At 42.8% G+C, this 17,059-nt stretch overlaps 1 protein-coding gene and 1 pseudogene across 1 annotated transcript; one reads left to right on the forward strand and one right to left on the reverse strand.

Annotated features, from left to right (window-relative positions):
• Nucleotides 1–343: 343 nt before the first annotated feature.
• Nucleotides 344–2,426, reverse strand: LOC139341887 (heme oxygenase-like). Its single transcript, XM_070978599.1, has 6 exons — nt 2,334–2,426; nt 2,118–2,174; nt 1,592–1,703; nt 1,268–1,483; nt 908–1,180; nt 344–805 (listed from the first exon to the last, which is right to left on the reverse strand). Exons 2-6 carry the CDS (start codon nt 2,165–2,167, stop codon nt 617–619), a joined length of 840 nt encoding a protein of 279 aa, XP_070834700.1. The 5' UTR covers nt 2,168–2,174; nt 2,334–2,426; the 3' UTR covers nt 344–616.
• A 1,303-nt stretch (nt 2,427–3,729) lies between these two features.
• LOC139337177 (heme oxygenase-like) lies at nt 3,730–15,210 on the forward strand (annotated as a pseudogene).
• Nucleotides 15,211–17,059: the final 1,849 nt, after the last annotated feature.

The following is a 17,059-nucleotide window of genomic DNA, read 5'->3' on the forward strand; positions in this document are numbered from 1 at the left end:
GAACAAATCATGGAAATAATTGTTTCAGACGGCCCAGCCTGATGAAGAGAAGCGAAAATATTTCATGTTGTTGATGGTTTACCAGCAACTGTGTTCATTAACTGTGCAGTCCTATGAACAGAGAATCTTTTCCAGTGTTTTACCAGGAACCATTATGACAGCGAGGGCCAAATGAACAGCAGGCACACGGTCGGGTGCCAGAACATTAGTGCAAATGTCAACCAGCTGGACCCTGAACATCAGCGGCGTTGTACCCATTGCAAGAAAATAATATGCATGAGCAGTGCCAATTAAAGCACAAACAAATAGCAGACAAAACTCCAACAGAAAGAGTGCTTTCTTTCAACAAAATGATTTATTAAAAAGTAACACATTTAAACATTTAAAATCACACATATTGCACATTTAACACACACTGAATAACAGTGTTAACCAGGAGAATCATACACTCAAATTTCATGAATGCGTATTGTAAGTGGCTCTCAGATAATTGCAGAAACACTATATATTAGTTTGTCATTTCCAGACCATTAAAATTTAAAGATCTTAGAGTACAAAAGCACAAATTTTAAAACATTAAAAGCAAATACATAGTATTTCTTGTTGTGTAGCCTCTCTACAGAGCATAGATTCCCATACTGAGTGTGGCCAGAGCCACAAAAACCCCCAGGATCATCCTGAGCAGTGGACTAGTTTTGATGACGGTTCCGCCAATCTGGAGCATCTTCACCGTTTTGGAGTGTGTTGAACTATTCTGCAACTGGTTTTCTGTGACACTCACCATCTTCTGTAAGTCATCAAAGACCTGTAAAACAAAGGAAAGGATGTCCATCAGATGCTTCTGGCTTCATAATTAATTGCAAGAGCAAAGGTTGCAAAGATCTGCCCAACCATCATCGCTCTGTACCTGAATGTTGAGCTCGAAGGCTCTGACAGCCTCCTCCAGCACGCCGTTCCTCTCCTCCTCTGTCAGCTCCACGCTGTTCATCCGGCTGCGATACAGCTGTTTGAACAGGTTAGGGCTGGACACACCAGGGAAGGCAAAGAACGCCAGACCCTCCTTGCTCTTCAGCCCCATGGACTTCTGGGCGATTCGACCCAGGACCTGACCGCCGGACAGGTCACCGAGGTACCGGGTGTAAGTGTGGGCAATCAGAAATTCAGGGTTTTCTCTACCAATCTGAAAAAAACAGGAATAGGAGTGTTATTTCAGTTTCACACAGCAGAGAAACTGTGTGTAATACATGTATGAATCAATGAAACATACCTGTCTGAGTCTGTGGGAGTATCTTTTTGTGGCTGCAGGGACAGCAATCTTCTCTCTCCAGTCCTGGCCGTAGAAGTACTCCAGGTCTTTCTCGATGGCCTCTAGCCTGGCCAGCTCAGCAGGGAAGTAAATGGGTGTGACGGCTGGGTGGTTGCAGTTCCTCTCCAGCTCTTCCTCCAAGGCCTGGTAGATCTCATACAGCGAGCACAGGAGGAGCTGAGGAGGAGGAGAGGTGGTGTCAAACAAAAAGACACAGTAGTACACAAAAAGGTATGAAGAAAGAAGTGAGATTATCTGATAATGTGTCGGGCTTTACTGCGTTACCTTGTACTGTTGCAGTGTGACTTGTCCCCTCTGGAAGCTCAGCATCAGCTCTGTGTTTTCTGCCCTGACGTGACTCTCCTTTGTCACATTTTTGATTTGTTCTGACAGATCGCTGCAAAAACAAAATCAATCATCATCATCATCATCAGTGCAGTCAGGTTGACTTCTTGTATCAGACACAGATACTTTCTGACCACAGCTAAATGAGTGAAGGGTAAGGCAGGCTCCAAAGTATTTGTGTGAATAAGTACATTGTGTGAATTGCTGCACCTCAAGATATTTATCTAATCTAGGCGATAACATTTTTGATAAAATTTTGCACACAGACAGGAAGTCAGCACTTCCTGCACAACAAACTGACTTTTGACTGCTGCAGCACTGATGCAAGTCTGATCATCTTCACTCAGTTTTAGTTGAATGTTTCCCAAGATGCTTACAGTTTAAATACAATCATCTGAAAGCATCTGATGGATAAACACAACAATGCCCGCTGGTGAAACAGGAATGAGTTAGGACTCATTCTTACCGGTCGGTTGTCTGCTCTGCTGTCGTCTGAGTCCTCTTCTCAGTCTCCATTGTGGCCCTAAAAAACGGGTATAATGTCAGAAAGGTGCTTTTACAGGACATAAACCATCATCCAACATGATCCCCAACACTGTACAAAGATTCAAGAGTGTATAAAATGTCAGAGAGAGGTTAAAATGTGACAAAAACAGCAGTGTAAGAATTGTGTTGAACTCACCAGTTAGGATGAAGTTCTGTAGGTTTGGTGGTTTGGTCTGTAATCACAGCCGCTCAGTCTTCTCTCTGGATGTTCAGTACACTTTGTATTTTGCTTGCTCCTCCTTTTATACACGCTCCTTTGTCTCCTCCCTCCAGCAGCTGAATGAAAACAGGAACTTGGCCTCATAAACCTCAGCTAAACATGATGTGGCAACTTCAGCAAAAAACAGTAGGAGGGACTGAGAGTTAACATGATGCAGCAACTATGGAAGCAACTTGGTAGAGTCCCGAGGGACAGACTATAGGACTTAGCATGAGTAAGGAGTTTTTAGCCCTGCCCTGGAAAACCAGGAGGAGGAGGAGCTGAGCGCTAAGCATGACAGCGCAGCTTTGGAATTCCAAAGTTGAACCATGCAGAGGAGGAGCCGGCCCTAAACATGACTGTGTGAGTTTCTGAAGAGGGAGGAAGTGCTGCAACAGTGACTAATGACACCAACAGTATGAGCGCAATACACCAAGAGTGTCAGCTCATCAGAAACATGAACAAGTTCAACCACGTTACCATATTCCTAAGTCTGTGAACACTGACATAAAAAGAAAATGTTTCAGTAAAACAAGAGGCAACAGGAAGGAAGTAGAGCAGATATGAGCACTGGAGGCTGCAAAAATTAGTGAAACATGTTGTAAAACCAGAGCAAAGAATTTGAATTAATACAGTTTTTCAACTTCCATTGATTAAATCAAGTCAACAGCTCAGCTTTTAAAATGATCTGTGCAGAGTTCATCCTTTTTATAAACAGAGCAACACAGTCGGATACATCATGTGTTTGTTGGTTTTACAACAGTTTAATAAAAAGTGGACAAAAATCATAGACAGCAGCATGTTTCACTAATTTTTGCAGCCTCCAGTGCTCATATCTGCTCTACTTCCTCCCTGTTGCCTCTTGTTTTACTGAAACATTTTCTTTTTATGTCAGTGTTCACAGACTTAGGAATATGGTAACGTGGTTGAACTTGTTCATGTTTCTGATGAGCTGACACTGTTGGTGTATTGCGCTCATCCTGTCATGTGATGTGTTTTTTCTGTGTCATTAGTCACTGTTGCAGCACTTCCTCCCTCTTCAGAAACTCACACAGTCATGTTTAGGGCCGGCTCCTCCTCTCGCATGGTTCAACTTTGGAATTCCAAAGCTGCGCTGTCATGCTTAGCGCTCAGCTCCTCCTCCTCCTGGTTTTCCAGGGCAGGGCTAAAAACTCCTTACTCATGCTAAGTCCTATAGTCTGTCCCTCGGGACTCTACCAAGTTGCTTCCATAGTTGCTGCATCATGTTAACTCTCAGTCCCTCCTACTGTTTTTTGCTGAAGTTGCCACATCATGTTTAGCTGAGGTTTATGAGGCCAAGTTGCTGTTTTCATTCAGCTGCTGGAGGGAGGAGACAAAGGAGCATGTATAAAACGAGGAGCATACAAAATACAAAGTGTACTGAACATCCAGAGAGAAGACTGAGCCGCTGTGAATACAGACCAAACCACCAAACCTACAGAACTTCATCCTAACTGGTGAGTTCAACACAATTCTTACACTGCTGTTTTTGTCACATTTTGAATTTCATAACCTCTCTCTGACATTTTATACCTCTTCAATCCCTGTACAATGTTGGAGATCATGTTGGATGATGGTTTTGGTCCTGTAAAAGCACCTTTCTCACATTCTAACCTTTTTTTAGGGCCACAATGGAGACTGAGAAGAGGACAGCAGAGCAGACAAACGACTGGTAAGAATGAGCCGCTGTGAATCATTGCAGTGCATCTGCGGTAAAACCTGCAAGAATCTGAAAGGTTTAAAAATCCATCAAGGCAGAATGAGAATCTTGACAGCAGCCACAATGACACAATGCACAGAAGTCGCAAGAATGAAACTGAAGTTTCAAGCTACAAAGGACCAAAAATCTAAATTCAGCTGTATCTAATTGTTCAAAGAAAAAAATCTTCTTTGTGGTGATGGTGCTCCGTAGCCAATTGAGAGAGCTAAGTGGGTCGATTTCTGGCGGACATGTTTTTTCTGACGTCCCTTCTCCTGCACTGAATGGTGACCAAGGGGTGCCTTCATGTTCTCCCCCTGCTTCTTCACCTGCACTGGGTGCTGATCTAGGGCTGCTTTCATCATCTCCTCCTGTACTATGTTCAGGAGACTGTCTGGGTTGCAGTAAACCACTACTTGCTGCACTACTTACTGAGTCTCTACTTTCACGCCTTTTCCTCTCAGCCAGTCTCTGTCTCTCTTACCCTCTACTTTCAGCGCAGTTGGGGTAGATAGGATTTGAACACCTTCGCGTAGACCCAATCGGCAGGCACGACCTTCCTCAGTGGCTCTGGGATGTCAGCGTTCCTCTCCTCGGACACAGTTTTTATCTGTTGGAAGGAAGACAGCCGTCACCGGGAACTGTCATCGGTTTCCCTGTGAGTGCCTCGTGTGGTGTTAGATGTGTTAGTCAGTTAGCTTGTGTACACATAGACATTAAAGCTAGAGGCAATGCATCCACTCAGTTAAGCTTGTATTGGCTATCTGCCATAATTTTTGTGAGCTTTGTTTTCAGTGTGCCATTTGCTCTGTCCACCTCTCCCTGTGATTGTGGGTGATAAACACACTGTAACTTCTGTTTGATGCCTAGCATCTTCAACAAATGGCAATGGCTACAAATGCAGATCCACTGAACTGATGGTGTCTGGAAAGCCAAATCTCGGAAAGACCTCCTTAAACAAAAATTTTGCTGCTGCTCTCGCATCTGGACATTTAGTTGGGACAATTTCTACCCATCTGCTGAACCCGTCCACAACTACCAAGATGTATCTGAATCCTTTCACTCGTTGCGTCATGTCAATGTAGTCCATCATTAGATGACAAAAAGGACCTGCTGGTGGTGGAATATGTGCAAGTGGCGCTGTGAATGATCTTCTTATGTTGTATTGTGCACATACCTCACATTCCTGTAGCATTCTGTCGACCATAGCCGCCAAAAACGGTGACCACCACACAGCCTGAAATCATCTCAGCACCTCCCTCCTTGTGCAATGGTCTTAACCATGCGCACTGAGAATAGCAATCTTAGTTAGAGAAGAAGGGAGAACAAAATGTCCACATGGACCAGGCCACAATCCAGGTGTTGGACCTGTCACACTGTTTCTAAAGGCTCCCCTTTTGCACCCTACAGAGAGTTCATAGGGGCCTGCTGCGGCTTGTTCTGCCATCAGGGATGTTAAGTTCGTGAGAGGTTGACAGTCTCCCGCTAGCACTATTGGTCCCATGTAGGTGGAGGTAGCTTCATCTGTTGTTACCCTTAGCAAAGTGTTTGTAGTCTGGTGAGCTGCACATTTAATTATGGCTAGTGCTTTTGGATAGTGAATTGCTTCTAAGAGAGCTGAGATGGCTTTGCCATGAGTTACTGGTGTGCCACCTGTTATGAGGAAGCCTCTTTGTTTCCAAATGATGCCATGAATGTGGCAGACTGTGTATGCATACTGCGAGTCTGTGTAGACATTTAAAGTTTTCCCTGCCGCTAGGCGACATGCAGCAGTTAAAGCTTTGATTTCTGCAAGTTGTGCAGAACAAGGTTGAGCACATTTCATTGTTTGCACCTGAGTAAAGGTGTCATCAGGATGCAGTTGTATTATAGCATAACCAGCATGGTTTCCTGCAGCATCCCTAAAAAAGGAACCGTCCACAATATAGGTAAGTTGTGCTGGTATGGGCTGATTATATAAATCTTGACGTGGCTTCAAGAACACATCTGTTTGTTCAATGCAGTCGTGTGGCGTCCCGTGGCGTCCCATGGCGTCCCGTGGCGTCCCGTCTATGGGTGTCACCATTCATGTGGCAGAATTAATTGTGGTGCAGCATTGAATGGTAAGCTCTGGGGCTGAGAGGATTACCTCGTAGCCTGTTCTTTTAGCTTGTGTTAAAACAAATCTGGGGCTCGTGATTAATGCATGTAGCTGATGAGATGTGTACAGAATGGATGCCCCATTGTAATGGCTGATGCTTTCTGGAAGACAAAGGCAACTGTTGCCAGCCCTTGGTAACAGGGAGGCAGGCCTGTTTCATGTTGTCTAGCTTGGTGCTGTAATATGCTAGTGGTTGCTTACCAGTGGGAGTTTCCTGCATCAGTACTGCACATGCATATCCTGCTTTCTCTGCAACATACAAATGAAACACAATAACATAGTTAGGGTTGCTGGGTGCTGGGGCCTGTTGCATGTCCTGTTTAAGGACACAAAGGCTCCCTATGTCGGTTTTACTTGACCATGATCTAGGTGATACCTGACTAAGCAGTGCACCGTGTTCTTCTGAGAGAGGCAGTAGCATTGGAGCTGTCTGGCTCAACAGTACTTGGACTCCTGTTCCTCCATCATACGTTTATAGAGAAATCTTCAAATACTGTCCATTGGAGGAAGACTGTATCTGTGAGTTCAGAGTAGACTTCCATGCTTTCACCTGCAGTGCTGCTTTCATCATCGGTCCCAGGTGATGTGACTCTTGTCGTGCAGCTATCATGAGGGTGACATGTGGAGTAGAGTTTGGCACTTGAAACTAGTGGCGCAGTTCTGGTGGTAGGACAACTGCTGCTGCTACTCCTTGTGGGCAAATATACAGGTCTTGACACACCACCGAGAAAATTTTGCCGGTAATCAGCTCTGTCCAGCACTCTTCGTAGTCAGTATGTTGCTGCTTTTCATCAAACATCAGAGTGCAGTGTAGTGGCAGCTGTGGTTCTTGTTGTTCTTTTATAAATTCCAGTTTAAGGCCTTTGTGAATTTAGATGATGATGGCTTTCAATGGGCACAGGATGTCACGTCCCAGAAGATTGATGGGTGTGTTTTCTGAATACAGTAGAGGTGCTGTTATTGTCATAAATCACCATGTGCATTTATTTACAATGACCTTACTATTTATTCTATATTTTATTCTGTTTTATTACTACTATTATTCTACTTTTAAGTAGCAGTCCAATCTTCAGTTATTCTCTATATGATCCTGCTGAGAAACATTAAAAATCCTATAAGTGTTAAAATCCCTAAAATAATATGCCCAATTACTGATTGATGACTTAGTTACTGCAAATTTTCATTTTTTGTTTCTCTTTCTGCTCTCTCCCCTTAGCAGCTCAGCTCTAAGACATCTGGTGTGTGTGTGTGTGTGTGTGTGTGTGTGTGTGTGTGTGTGTGTGTGTGTGTGTGTGTGTGTGTGTGTGTGTGTGTGTGTGTGTGTGTGTGTCATGCCTTGTCCCTTTGATGCTTCAAACGCATGTGTGTATGAGCACAGAAAACCGGTTTACAAGGACCTGTCTTACCCCTCCTTTCCTCTCCTTCTCCTTTATCCCTTTATCTCCCGTAACTATTTTTTCTAATCTAAGCTCCTACTTCTCCTGCTTCCAACTTTTTTTTTTTGTTGTTGTTTCTTTTTATATTTTCTCTTGAAATCACCACCTAGTGATTTTTGTGCACTTTAACTCTTGCTGTTCCTAAGCAAGTTTACCACACAAACAGGTGGTAGCTGCCTCCTCTGGGCAGAGTGTGCTTGACAATCATTCACCCGTTCAGACCTTCTTTCGAAGCGGTGAATGATGACCTGTCAGATCGTCTACCTGTGCAGACCCCTTTTACCAAGGGCGGTATCCATAGACGTCGACCTCTTTAACACAAAACACACAAGAAAGACAACTGTTCCTGTTTTGACTTGGTATAGTATTATTACAAAGTATTCCCTATTACACACAATCCTCAATCTCATTTAGCTTACGCTTGTCTGCCTAATACACTTCCCCAACATAGGCAATCACTTCTAACCCTCGAACAAAGTCAAAGGCGCTTTAATACACTTTAAAGCTTCATTCACCTCTTTCCAGGATCTGTGCCTTGTCTTACCTTATCTGAATTCACTTCACCAACATCAGACAGGTGTTTATTAATTCACTTCCTCAACATAACGAACCTTCAATTTATAGAGCCTGTGCCAATTCTGACCTCTGGAATATATTTCTTTTATATCCAAAGGTGTTTTCCAATTCACTTCCTCAACATGAAAAACTTCCAATCTTAATACTTTTTGACTCCAGGGATTTCATGCTCTGTTCTTCCTAGCTATCCCCTATTTACTACCAGCCAAATTAATCCTCCAGCAAATACCAGTGTTGCAACCAACCAGCATGCAATGTATATATTGAACAAAACCTTTTCACACTTACTCTATTCATTCATGTCCGCACCATTGGTCTTTGCTGAAGCATGCAGACAGACACAGACATGCACACAGACATACACATAAAACAGATAGTGCTCTCAGCTGTCTCCTGTGACCATTCATTAATTTGGCAATGTAGAGTGGGTTAGGTTCAGAAGAGGTGGATCATTTGAGGGTTATTCCATTACCTGGACGGACCAACCCTGTCACTCAGACATCCTCATATGATTTGCAGAAAATAAAAGGCTCTGCTTACCTTAGATTTTGGGCCCGAGGGTCTGGTGACAGGTTGTGATCGCCTCTGGTGCTGGTGACCTTGTGACGCTGACACTGTCCTGGCTGGCTCGCCAAAGATTTGTTGTGGTAGAATGAAACAGAAGTTTCAAGCCACAAAGGACCAAAAATCAAAATTCAGCTGTATCTAATTGTTCAAAGAAAAAATCTTCTTGATGGTGTTCAAAAATGATCTGCTGGAGACAGGATTCTGAAGAACAAAAGGCTTTATTGTCGACAAGGAGAATAGTTCAGATATGCACAGAGTACACACCAGAAGTTTCAATGGTCTGTGTTCTGTCTTATATAGAAGTTTATATAGTCCGTGATGCTGTCTGTCAAACTGTCAATGTCCTTCTCATGAGAGTCACTGAATATATCCCACACGGTTGTATCGAAGCAGTCCTTCACAGCCTCTTCAGCCTCGTCAGACCACCTCTTCACTGTGCGAGACACAGCTGGTTGCCTGTTAACAAGAGGCTTGTATACAGGCAGGAGATGAACCAGGTTGTGATCAGTTCTTCCCACAAGGGGGAGGGGTGATGATTCATATGCCTCCTTGGTGTTGGCATAGAATAAGTCCAGTGTTTTATTGTCTCTGGTGGCACATGTGACATACTGGATGAATTTGGGCAGAGTGGAGGACAGAGAGGCATGATTAAAATCCCCAGAGATCATTAAGAGGGCCTGTGGTTTCTGAGGCTGCCACCTGCTGATCACGGAGTTGATGACATCACAGGCTGCATCAGCGTTAGCAGAAGGAGGAATATTCACAGCCACCACTATGGCATGTGAGAACTCCCTCGGCAGATAATATGGCCTCAAACTAACAGCCAACAGCTCAATGTCCGGGCAGCAGTGCTGCTCTTTGATAGTGATGTGCCTGGAGTTACACCATCTATCGTTCACAAACACTGCCACATCAGGTTGCTCCTCCAGCCGCACAGCTGTGTTACGCAGGGCCAGCAGCTGATCCCTACTGTAAACAATGTGAGCCATTGTCTCTCACGGTCCCACAGATGCGGAGAAAGTTGCACGAGTTGTACTAGTGATGAAAAGTACCACCAGAGTTACCGTGCTTGATGTCTCTGATGCACCAGAGATTTACTAACAGACAGAACTAAAATGGACGCACAAGAAAACAGAAAAAGAGAAGAAAACTCCTAAGAGTCTAGAGAGCTGCTGTAACAGGCTGCTGCTCGTACGGCGCCATCACGACCGAAGTCTGCATCAACAACTGAATGCGTATATTATTATGTATTATTATTATTAATTATTAACTGTATCTCTAAATCCTTTCTTCCTAACTCATTCATGTTTCACTAGATGATTGTGTTCAAACTGTAAGCATCTTACTTTGGAGTCGCATACTTGTCCCGTGTGCTTGTTTGCTTGCCTGCCTTACCCTTCACTTGTTTAGCTGTGGTCAGAAAGTATCTGTGTCTGATACAACTGAAGTCAACCTGACTGCACTGATGATGATGATGATTTATTTTGTTTTTGCAGGAATCTGTCAGAACAAATCGAAAATGTGACAAAGGAGAGTCACGCCAGGGCAGAAAACACAGAGCTGATGCTGAGCTTCCGTAGGGGACAAGTCACACTGCAACAGTACAAGGTAACGCAGTAAAGCCCGACACATTATCAGATAATCTCACTTCTTTTTTCATACCTTTTTGTGTACTACTGTAATCTTTTTTTCTTACACCACCTCTCCTCCTCCTCAGCTCCTCCTGTGCTCGCTGTATGAGATCTACCAGGCCTTGGAGGAAGAGCTGGAGAGGAACTGCAACCACCCAGCCGTCACACCCATTTACTTCCCTGCTCAGCTGGCCAGGCTAGAGGCCATTGAGAAAGACCTGGAGTACTTCTACGGCCAGGACTGGAGAGAGAAGATTGCTGTCCCTGCAGCCACAAAAAGGTACACCGACAGACTCAGACAGGTATGTTTCATTGATTCATATATGTATTACACAGTTTCTCTGCTGTGTGAAACTGAAATAACACTCCTATTCCTGTTTTTTTTCAGATTGGTAGAGAAAACCCTGAATTCCTGGTTGCCCACACTTACACCCGGTACCTCGGTGACCTGTCTGGTGGTCAGGTCCTGGGTCGAAAAGTCCAAACGTCCATGGGGCTGAAGAGCAAGGAGGGTCTGGCGTTCTTTGCCTTCCCCAGTGTGTCCAGCCCTAACCTGTTCAAAGAGCTGTATTGCAGCCAGATGAACAGCGTGGAGCTGACAGAGGAGGAGAGGAACGGCGTGCTGGAGGAGGCTGTCAGAGCCTTCGAGCTCAACATTCAGGTACAGAACGATGATGGTTGGGCAGATCTTTGCAACCTTTGCTCTTGCAATTAATTATGAACCCAGAAGCATCTGATGGACATCATTTCCTTGGTTTTACAGGTCTTTGATGACTTACAGAAGATGGTGGGAAAACCAGTTGCAGAATAGTTCAACACACTCCAAACTGGTGAAGACGCTCCAGATTGGCAGAACCGTCATCAAACTACACAGCAAATTCGGAAATGTTAATTCAACTCCTAGGGTGTTGCACATATTGTTTTTATCAAATGAAATGCAGTGTTACCCGGCGGTCAATTTTAGGTCCAACCCTTTTTAACCTATACATGCTACCACTTGGAAATGTCATCAGGAGCAACGGCATCAACTTTCACAGCTATGCAGATGACGCACAACTTTACATCGCTGTGTCTCCTGATGACACAGGACCACTTGATGTCCTTTTTAACTGTATTTCAAACATTAAATCCTGGATGGCAGAGAACTTTCTACAGCTCAACCAGGACAAAACTCAGGTTTTATTTTTTGGTACAGGAGACCAGAGAGAGCCAACAAGTCAAAAATCTTGGCGCAACATTTGACACAGAACTGAATTGAGGCTCATACAAAGGATGTCACAAAAAAGGCATTTTATCATTTAAAAACATTGCCAAGAGACAATGCAATGACAATGCAGAGGCACTTATTCATGCTTTTATTACCTGCAGGATTGATTACTGCAATGCTGTTCTTTCTGGTCTCCCTAAAAAGAACATTTTTCAACTACAATTACATCAAAACTCAGCTGCTCAAATGCTGACAAAGACCAGAAAGAGAGCTCATATTACACCGAATTTAAAGTCTCTGTTTTGGCTTCCTGTGCATTTTAGAATTGATTTTAAAATTCTTTTAAAATTTTTCATGGTCTTGCTCTTAGTCTTCTTATTTATCTAACTTGCATTTACCATATGAACCCAGCAGAGCCCTCAGGTCTTCTGGAAGTGGCCTTTTAACAGTACCCAAAGTTAGAACCAAAACATACGATGAAGCATCTTTTTATATGCCCCCTGTTTAAGGAATAGCCTGCCTGAAGACCTGAGGGCGACATGTAATACTGAAGCTTTTAAAAGCAAACGTAAGACCCACCTTTTTAGTCTGGCTTTTACTAAATTGAAAATGTAGTCAAAGTTAGCAAAAGTTTAGTTAATTTTTAATTTTATCAATTTTAGGTATTTATTTCATTTTATTTATTTTATTTTTTTATCTATAGAAATTTTGTTCAATTTTATTTGTTTTTTTTATTGTTTTAATATTTCAAATTTATCTCTTGTGTTTCTTCATTTCATTCCTTTTTAATTCAAGATGGCGTTTCCTCAGTATATCATGATGTAACGTGGGTGTTGATTGTGTGAGTTTGTAATCTTGTGTGTGGGTGTGTGTGGGCAAGGTAGAGGTGGGGGGGTCTTTATTTTCTTTATCATTGACTGTAAAGCACTTTGTGCTACATTTCCTTCTGTATGAAAAGTGCTATACAAATAAAATCATTATTATTATTATTATTAAATTCAACACTTTGAAAAAGTCCACATTGGTCCACTCTAGATCGAGTTAAAATAACACTTTTGAAAGTGTTAAACAGTTAACACTGTGACAGAGTTGGAACAACACTCTCAATATAACACTCATCAGTGTTGAATTTACCTAACACTAGTGTGTACACTGGTGTTGTTTCACCAATGCTTTTGTGATATTTTTGAAAATTTTCACTGATCTTTTAAAAAGAATTATGTTTGGCCTCAAACCTCATGCACCATACATGCATGGATTTCTTTTGTATGAAAAATCATGCCAGGGTTATCTTCAGTAAAGACAGACTGTGACTCATCCTTACTTGTCAAACAAACTCCACAGAAATATGTAGCACTGAAGGACTCAACAAAACCAAACAGTCAATGTAAACCTAGGTTGTCACCTGTTACTTGTATAACAGAATGAAGCAATGATGAGTCTGAGAAAGGCATCTCAATTCCTTGTGTTTCAAGTATTTTAAGATCATCAACAAGAGGCTTCAGGATATCATCAAATCCGTAAGTCTTTAGACACTTTTCTGCCTGGGGTCAGTCATCCTCGAAACTTGCCATGCGCCTCTGGCGTTTTTAAAGGCGAGGGACTGAGATGAGAAGGGGGAGGAGTTGCGCCTGCGGCTCAGTGCACGAAAATACCAGTCGGCGCTGCCACGCCCCATCAGCGAAGTGGACCTGACTTTGCGCCGTCCCTGAAGGCAGAATCGAAAATAGAGCCCCTTAACTCTGGGACTTTCCTTGGCATCCTTGGCACTTCCCACGTCAATGTTAAAAACTGTGGTTTCATGCAAATACTAGTTACTTGACTGAAAAGTTATTGAATTACTTTATCAATTACTGCATGTAAAAGTGATTATTAGATATAATTAACTTTTCATTACTTTAAATATTTGCTTTAATTTTGTGCGTGCTTCATTTTTTTTTCTTGAAATTGCATTTGAACACACCATGATGAATTTTTTTGTTTTGTTTACATCCCCTAATTGTCATTTCAGACGTTTATGATTATGACAACAGCTGAGGGGGGTGTGACTCCGTGTGACTCTACAGTTAAGATTAAACTTCTTTTTTTTAATCCCAAAAGTTTAAAATAAGTAAACAAACTACTCCTTCCCGTATAAAGCTCCGGGTTTGGAGGAGAGCTTGGTGTGGCACTGGGAGATTCATGTTTACATGAATCAGCAGACGTGCGGAGAGGGAGGGAGGGAAACGCTAACCGTGAGTCAGCAGCTTCTTCCTTCACATGGTTCAGATTCGTGACCACCGTCATGAGAGTGGACAGCCGAGCCCACCGACGAAAACAAGGTTTAAGGGTCTTTATATGAAGTTCTTAGCTAATGTTACATGTTAGCTCGTTGGTCAGTCGACAAAACCGGATGTGGCCTACACTAAAGCGTTTTTTTTTTTTTTTTTTTAAATAAACCTTATCTTTTGACTAAGTCTCAGGCATACCGTTGCCGTCAGAAGTCGCTGTAACCTCGCAACATCGACGACGGACTTTTAACTTAACAACAACGTAACAAGGCGACGTTCAAACTGTTCACATCCCCGCAGCGTTAGCCGTTTGTTTATTTGTTTCACAGAAAAACGACCTCAGCCGTGAGAAAGCCGAACATTAGCGATGGAGCAAACAATCCCACATTAAATCTGTATTATCAGAAACTCTTATGTAGTTAGCTAACACTGAGACTGGGCTGCTTGTTTTCTGCATTAGCAAGACATTAGCTAGCAAACACCTAGCTTAGCATTTAGATAGTTGCTTTATTTCGATTCGTGGTGGTGGAAGAGGTATCCACAAGTAATAGTGCCAACACGACACTGAAAATACTTTACTACACTTAAAAGTACTGTATTCAAATCCTCACTCAAGTACAAGTATGCAGAAGCAGAAGTACTTATTCTGCAGTAAAATGGTCTGTCAGTGTTCATGATGTTTTTGCATTAATGTCGCTGCTGCCTTCATGTATTATGTTGCATTTTACTGCTGTAGATGTTTACGACTAATTTTAACTATATTCTGAGATGTAGTACAGTGGAGTAAAAGTAGAAGTACCTTGAATTAGTACTGAACTGTACTTGAATAAATATACTTAGTTACTTTCCATCACTGACTATAACAAGTCACTTGAAGTTAAAGGTCAATGATGAATTCACTTGCCAAGTAGAAATGCTCTGTTTCTAGCAAATGGACACATTTTGAATTAATCTAAATTTCTGAAGTTCTGCTCTCTCTTGCATTGGTGTTGCTTTTCTCTCCATCACAAGTGAAGCTCGTGTGTCCATTAACATTACTGCTGCTGAACCACTGTCCTTGTGATCCCTGGCTGTGCAGATGGAAAGTGACGCAGGCCTGGTGAGTGGACTCCAGAGAGAGAAGAAAAGGTCCCACGAAGACTCAATGATGGACGAGGAGGAGCTGGAGGAGCCAGATTCGGATTGCGATGAATGTAGCACCAAGAGTCTCTATAAGGTGGACTGCACTGGTAGTGAGAGGAACGGTGGAGAAATTACTGACTATTAAGCTTTAAGAGTACCAACAGCTGTGATAAGGGGTGTGACAAATAACAACATATATTATGATGTACTGTCTGGGCACATGCTATTGATACATTGCCATCAATATAGTATTCTGTTATAAGGTCCTAGGTGTATCCTCCCTGCAGATAACTGGACTCTGAACTGTTCTGCCTTGTGGTAATTTTTTGCCAGTTTATGGCTCTGTGTGTGTGTGTGTGTGTGTGTGTGTGTGTGTGTGTGTGTGTGTGTGTGTGTGTGTGTGTGTGTGTGTGTGTGTGTGTGTGTGTGTGTGTGTGTGTGTGTGTGTGCGTAACCACCGTTCACACCGTTCAGTGTGGTACACACTGTTCTGTTCAAGCCCTCTAAAAAACTCTATGAAATAGTCAGCTTTTGTAATGCAGTAAATTAATGCTAGCACCAGTTGTGATGGCTTATTATATACCCTTTTTTCAGGAACCAAAAGGCTTGCTTTACAAGAAAAGGCAACACTCTGGTGAGGTGGTTTTAATCTAACTGTGTGTGTGTTTGCCATGTGTCACCTTTGTAGGCATCTGAAAAGGTTTTTATGTTGGAACTTAGTCTCAGTGGTAAAAAGTTCAAATCTCAGCTAAAACCACAATGACTAGTCACATAACGATTACGATAGATGATGATAGTGTAATCGGAAGGTGCGGAAAGGCATGCCATAATCACATTCATCTGTTGTGTAAGTTTATGACTACCTGACATGTTGCAGGTCACTGTGGAGCTGAGCCTGCGCTTTCCTCTGGCTTCCTCCCTGCTTATCCAATCTGTGCGCCACAAGCCAAATGGGAAATAGGAGGAGCGCAAGAGGTGACAGAGAAGATGTGATGTAAAAATGTGGGGTTAAATGCATTTTACTCTGTCAAATGAAGTTTGTGGGTGTTAAGATTTTAAATTCATTAGTAAACAGTTAATCCCCTCTAAACTTATCAGGACTAAAAACTCTCCTCTAGGACTTCCAAGACAAGTTGTTGCATTTGTGTTGCACAGCAGGGGGCAGCATTGATCAGGTAATTGTCATGCATGTTATTCAAAGTTTATTTCTGTTCTCACTTCTACTCATCATCATTTTTCTACATTTCTGTTTCAGCCAAATCCAAGCTCCATGTTGGAGTACTTGGTGTATCTAGATCACCAGCACAACATGGCAGACTGTCCCATTACCACAGCTATCACCCCTCCTGCCACTTTGGTGAACCACAGACTATGTCCGTCCATACCTGTTCCCAGTTCAGCCATAGCTTCTACGAGGAGCTCTGCAGTTAGTCCCATGGTACTCAGCCCCATGACTGACACCTGTAGTCCCATTAGCTCTTTGTGCGGCGTCACCTCTTCAGCCAGGGACACTCTCAGATCAACATCCAGGGGTCCTGGCTGCTCTGAACGGGATCCGGTCAATGCTGCAGCTCACCTACACCTGTTGGGGGAATCATTGTCCCTCATTGGACACCATCTTCAGGAGACAAATGTGAGTCATGAAAATAAAGAATTTTTGTCTTCATTTCTAATGATTACTGGTCTGGGATGCTGCCTTTGATATCGTTAGGGTGTTTCATAGACAATAAAGAGGCTGCTCTTTCATTGGAACTAATTGGATATGTATATTTTTAATGTTTCAAATCATGATATGATGAAGTGCTGCTTCATGTACTCAAAGTGTTGCATGTTGTTCATCTTTTTTGTTTACTTCTCAAACTGACACATGAGGGGTGTTGTGCCTCTTGGGCACAGTGGCCGAGCAAATTACTGCCTATCTGAGAGCAAATAACAACAAATGGAGATGACTGAATGCTGCTCACTTTACCAGGCAGCCAGACCAAATTACCAAC

Source organism: Chaetodon trifascialis, chromosome 2 (genome assembly GCF_039877785.1).
Source record: "Chaetodon trifascialis isolate fChaTrf1 chromosome 2, fChaTrf1.hap1, whole genome shotgun sequence".
In the NCBI taxonomy this organism is placed as follows: Eukaryota; Metazoa; Chordata; class Actinopteri; order Chaetodontiformes; family Chaetodontidae; genus Chaetodon; species Chaetodon trifascialis.

Excerpts from the sequence above, each read along its gene's own strand:
- LOC139341887 (XM_070978599.1), bottom strand. The coding sequence starts at position 2,167 with ATGGAGACTGAGAAGAGGACTCAGACGACAGCAGAGCAGACAACCGAC. Across the intron at positions 1,704-2,117 it reads GCAGAGCAGACAACCGACCG|CGATCTGTCAGAACAAATCA; the intron begins GTAAGAATGAGT and ends TTGTTTTTGCAG. Across the intron at positions 806-907 it reads CCTTCGAGCTCAACATTCAG|GTCTTTGATGACTTACAGAA; the intron begins GTACAGAGCGAT and ends TTTGTTTTACAG.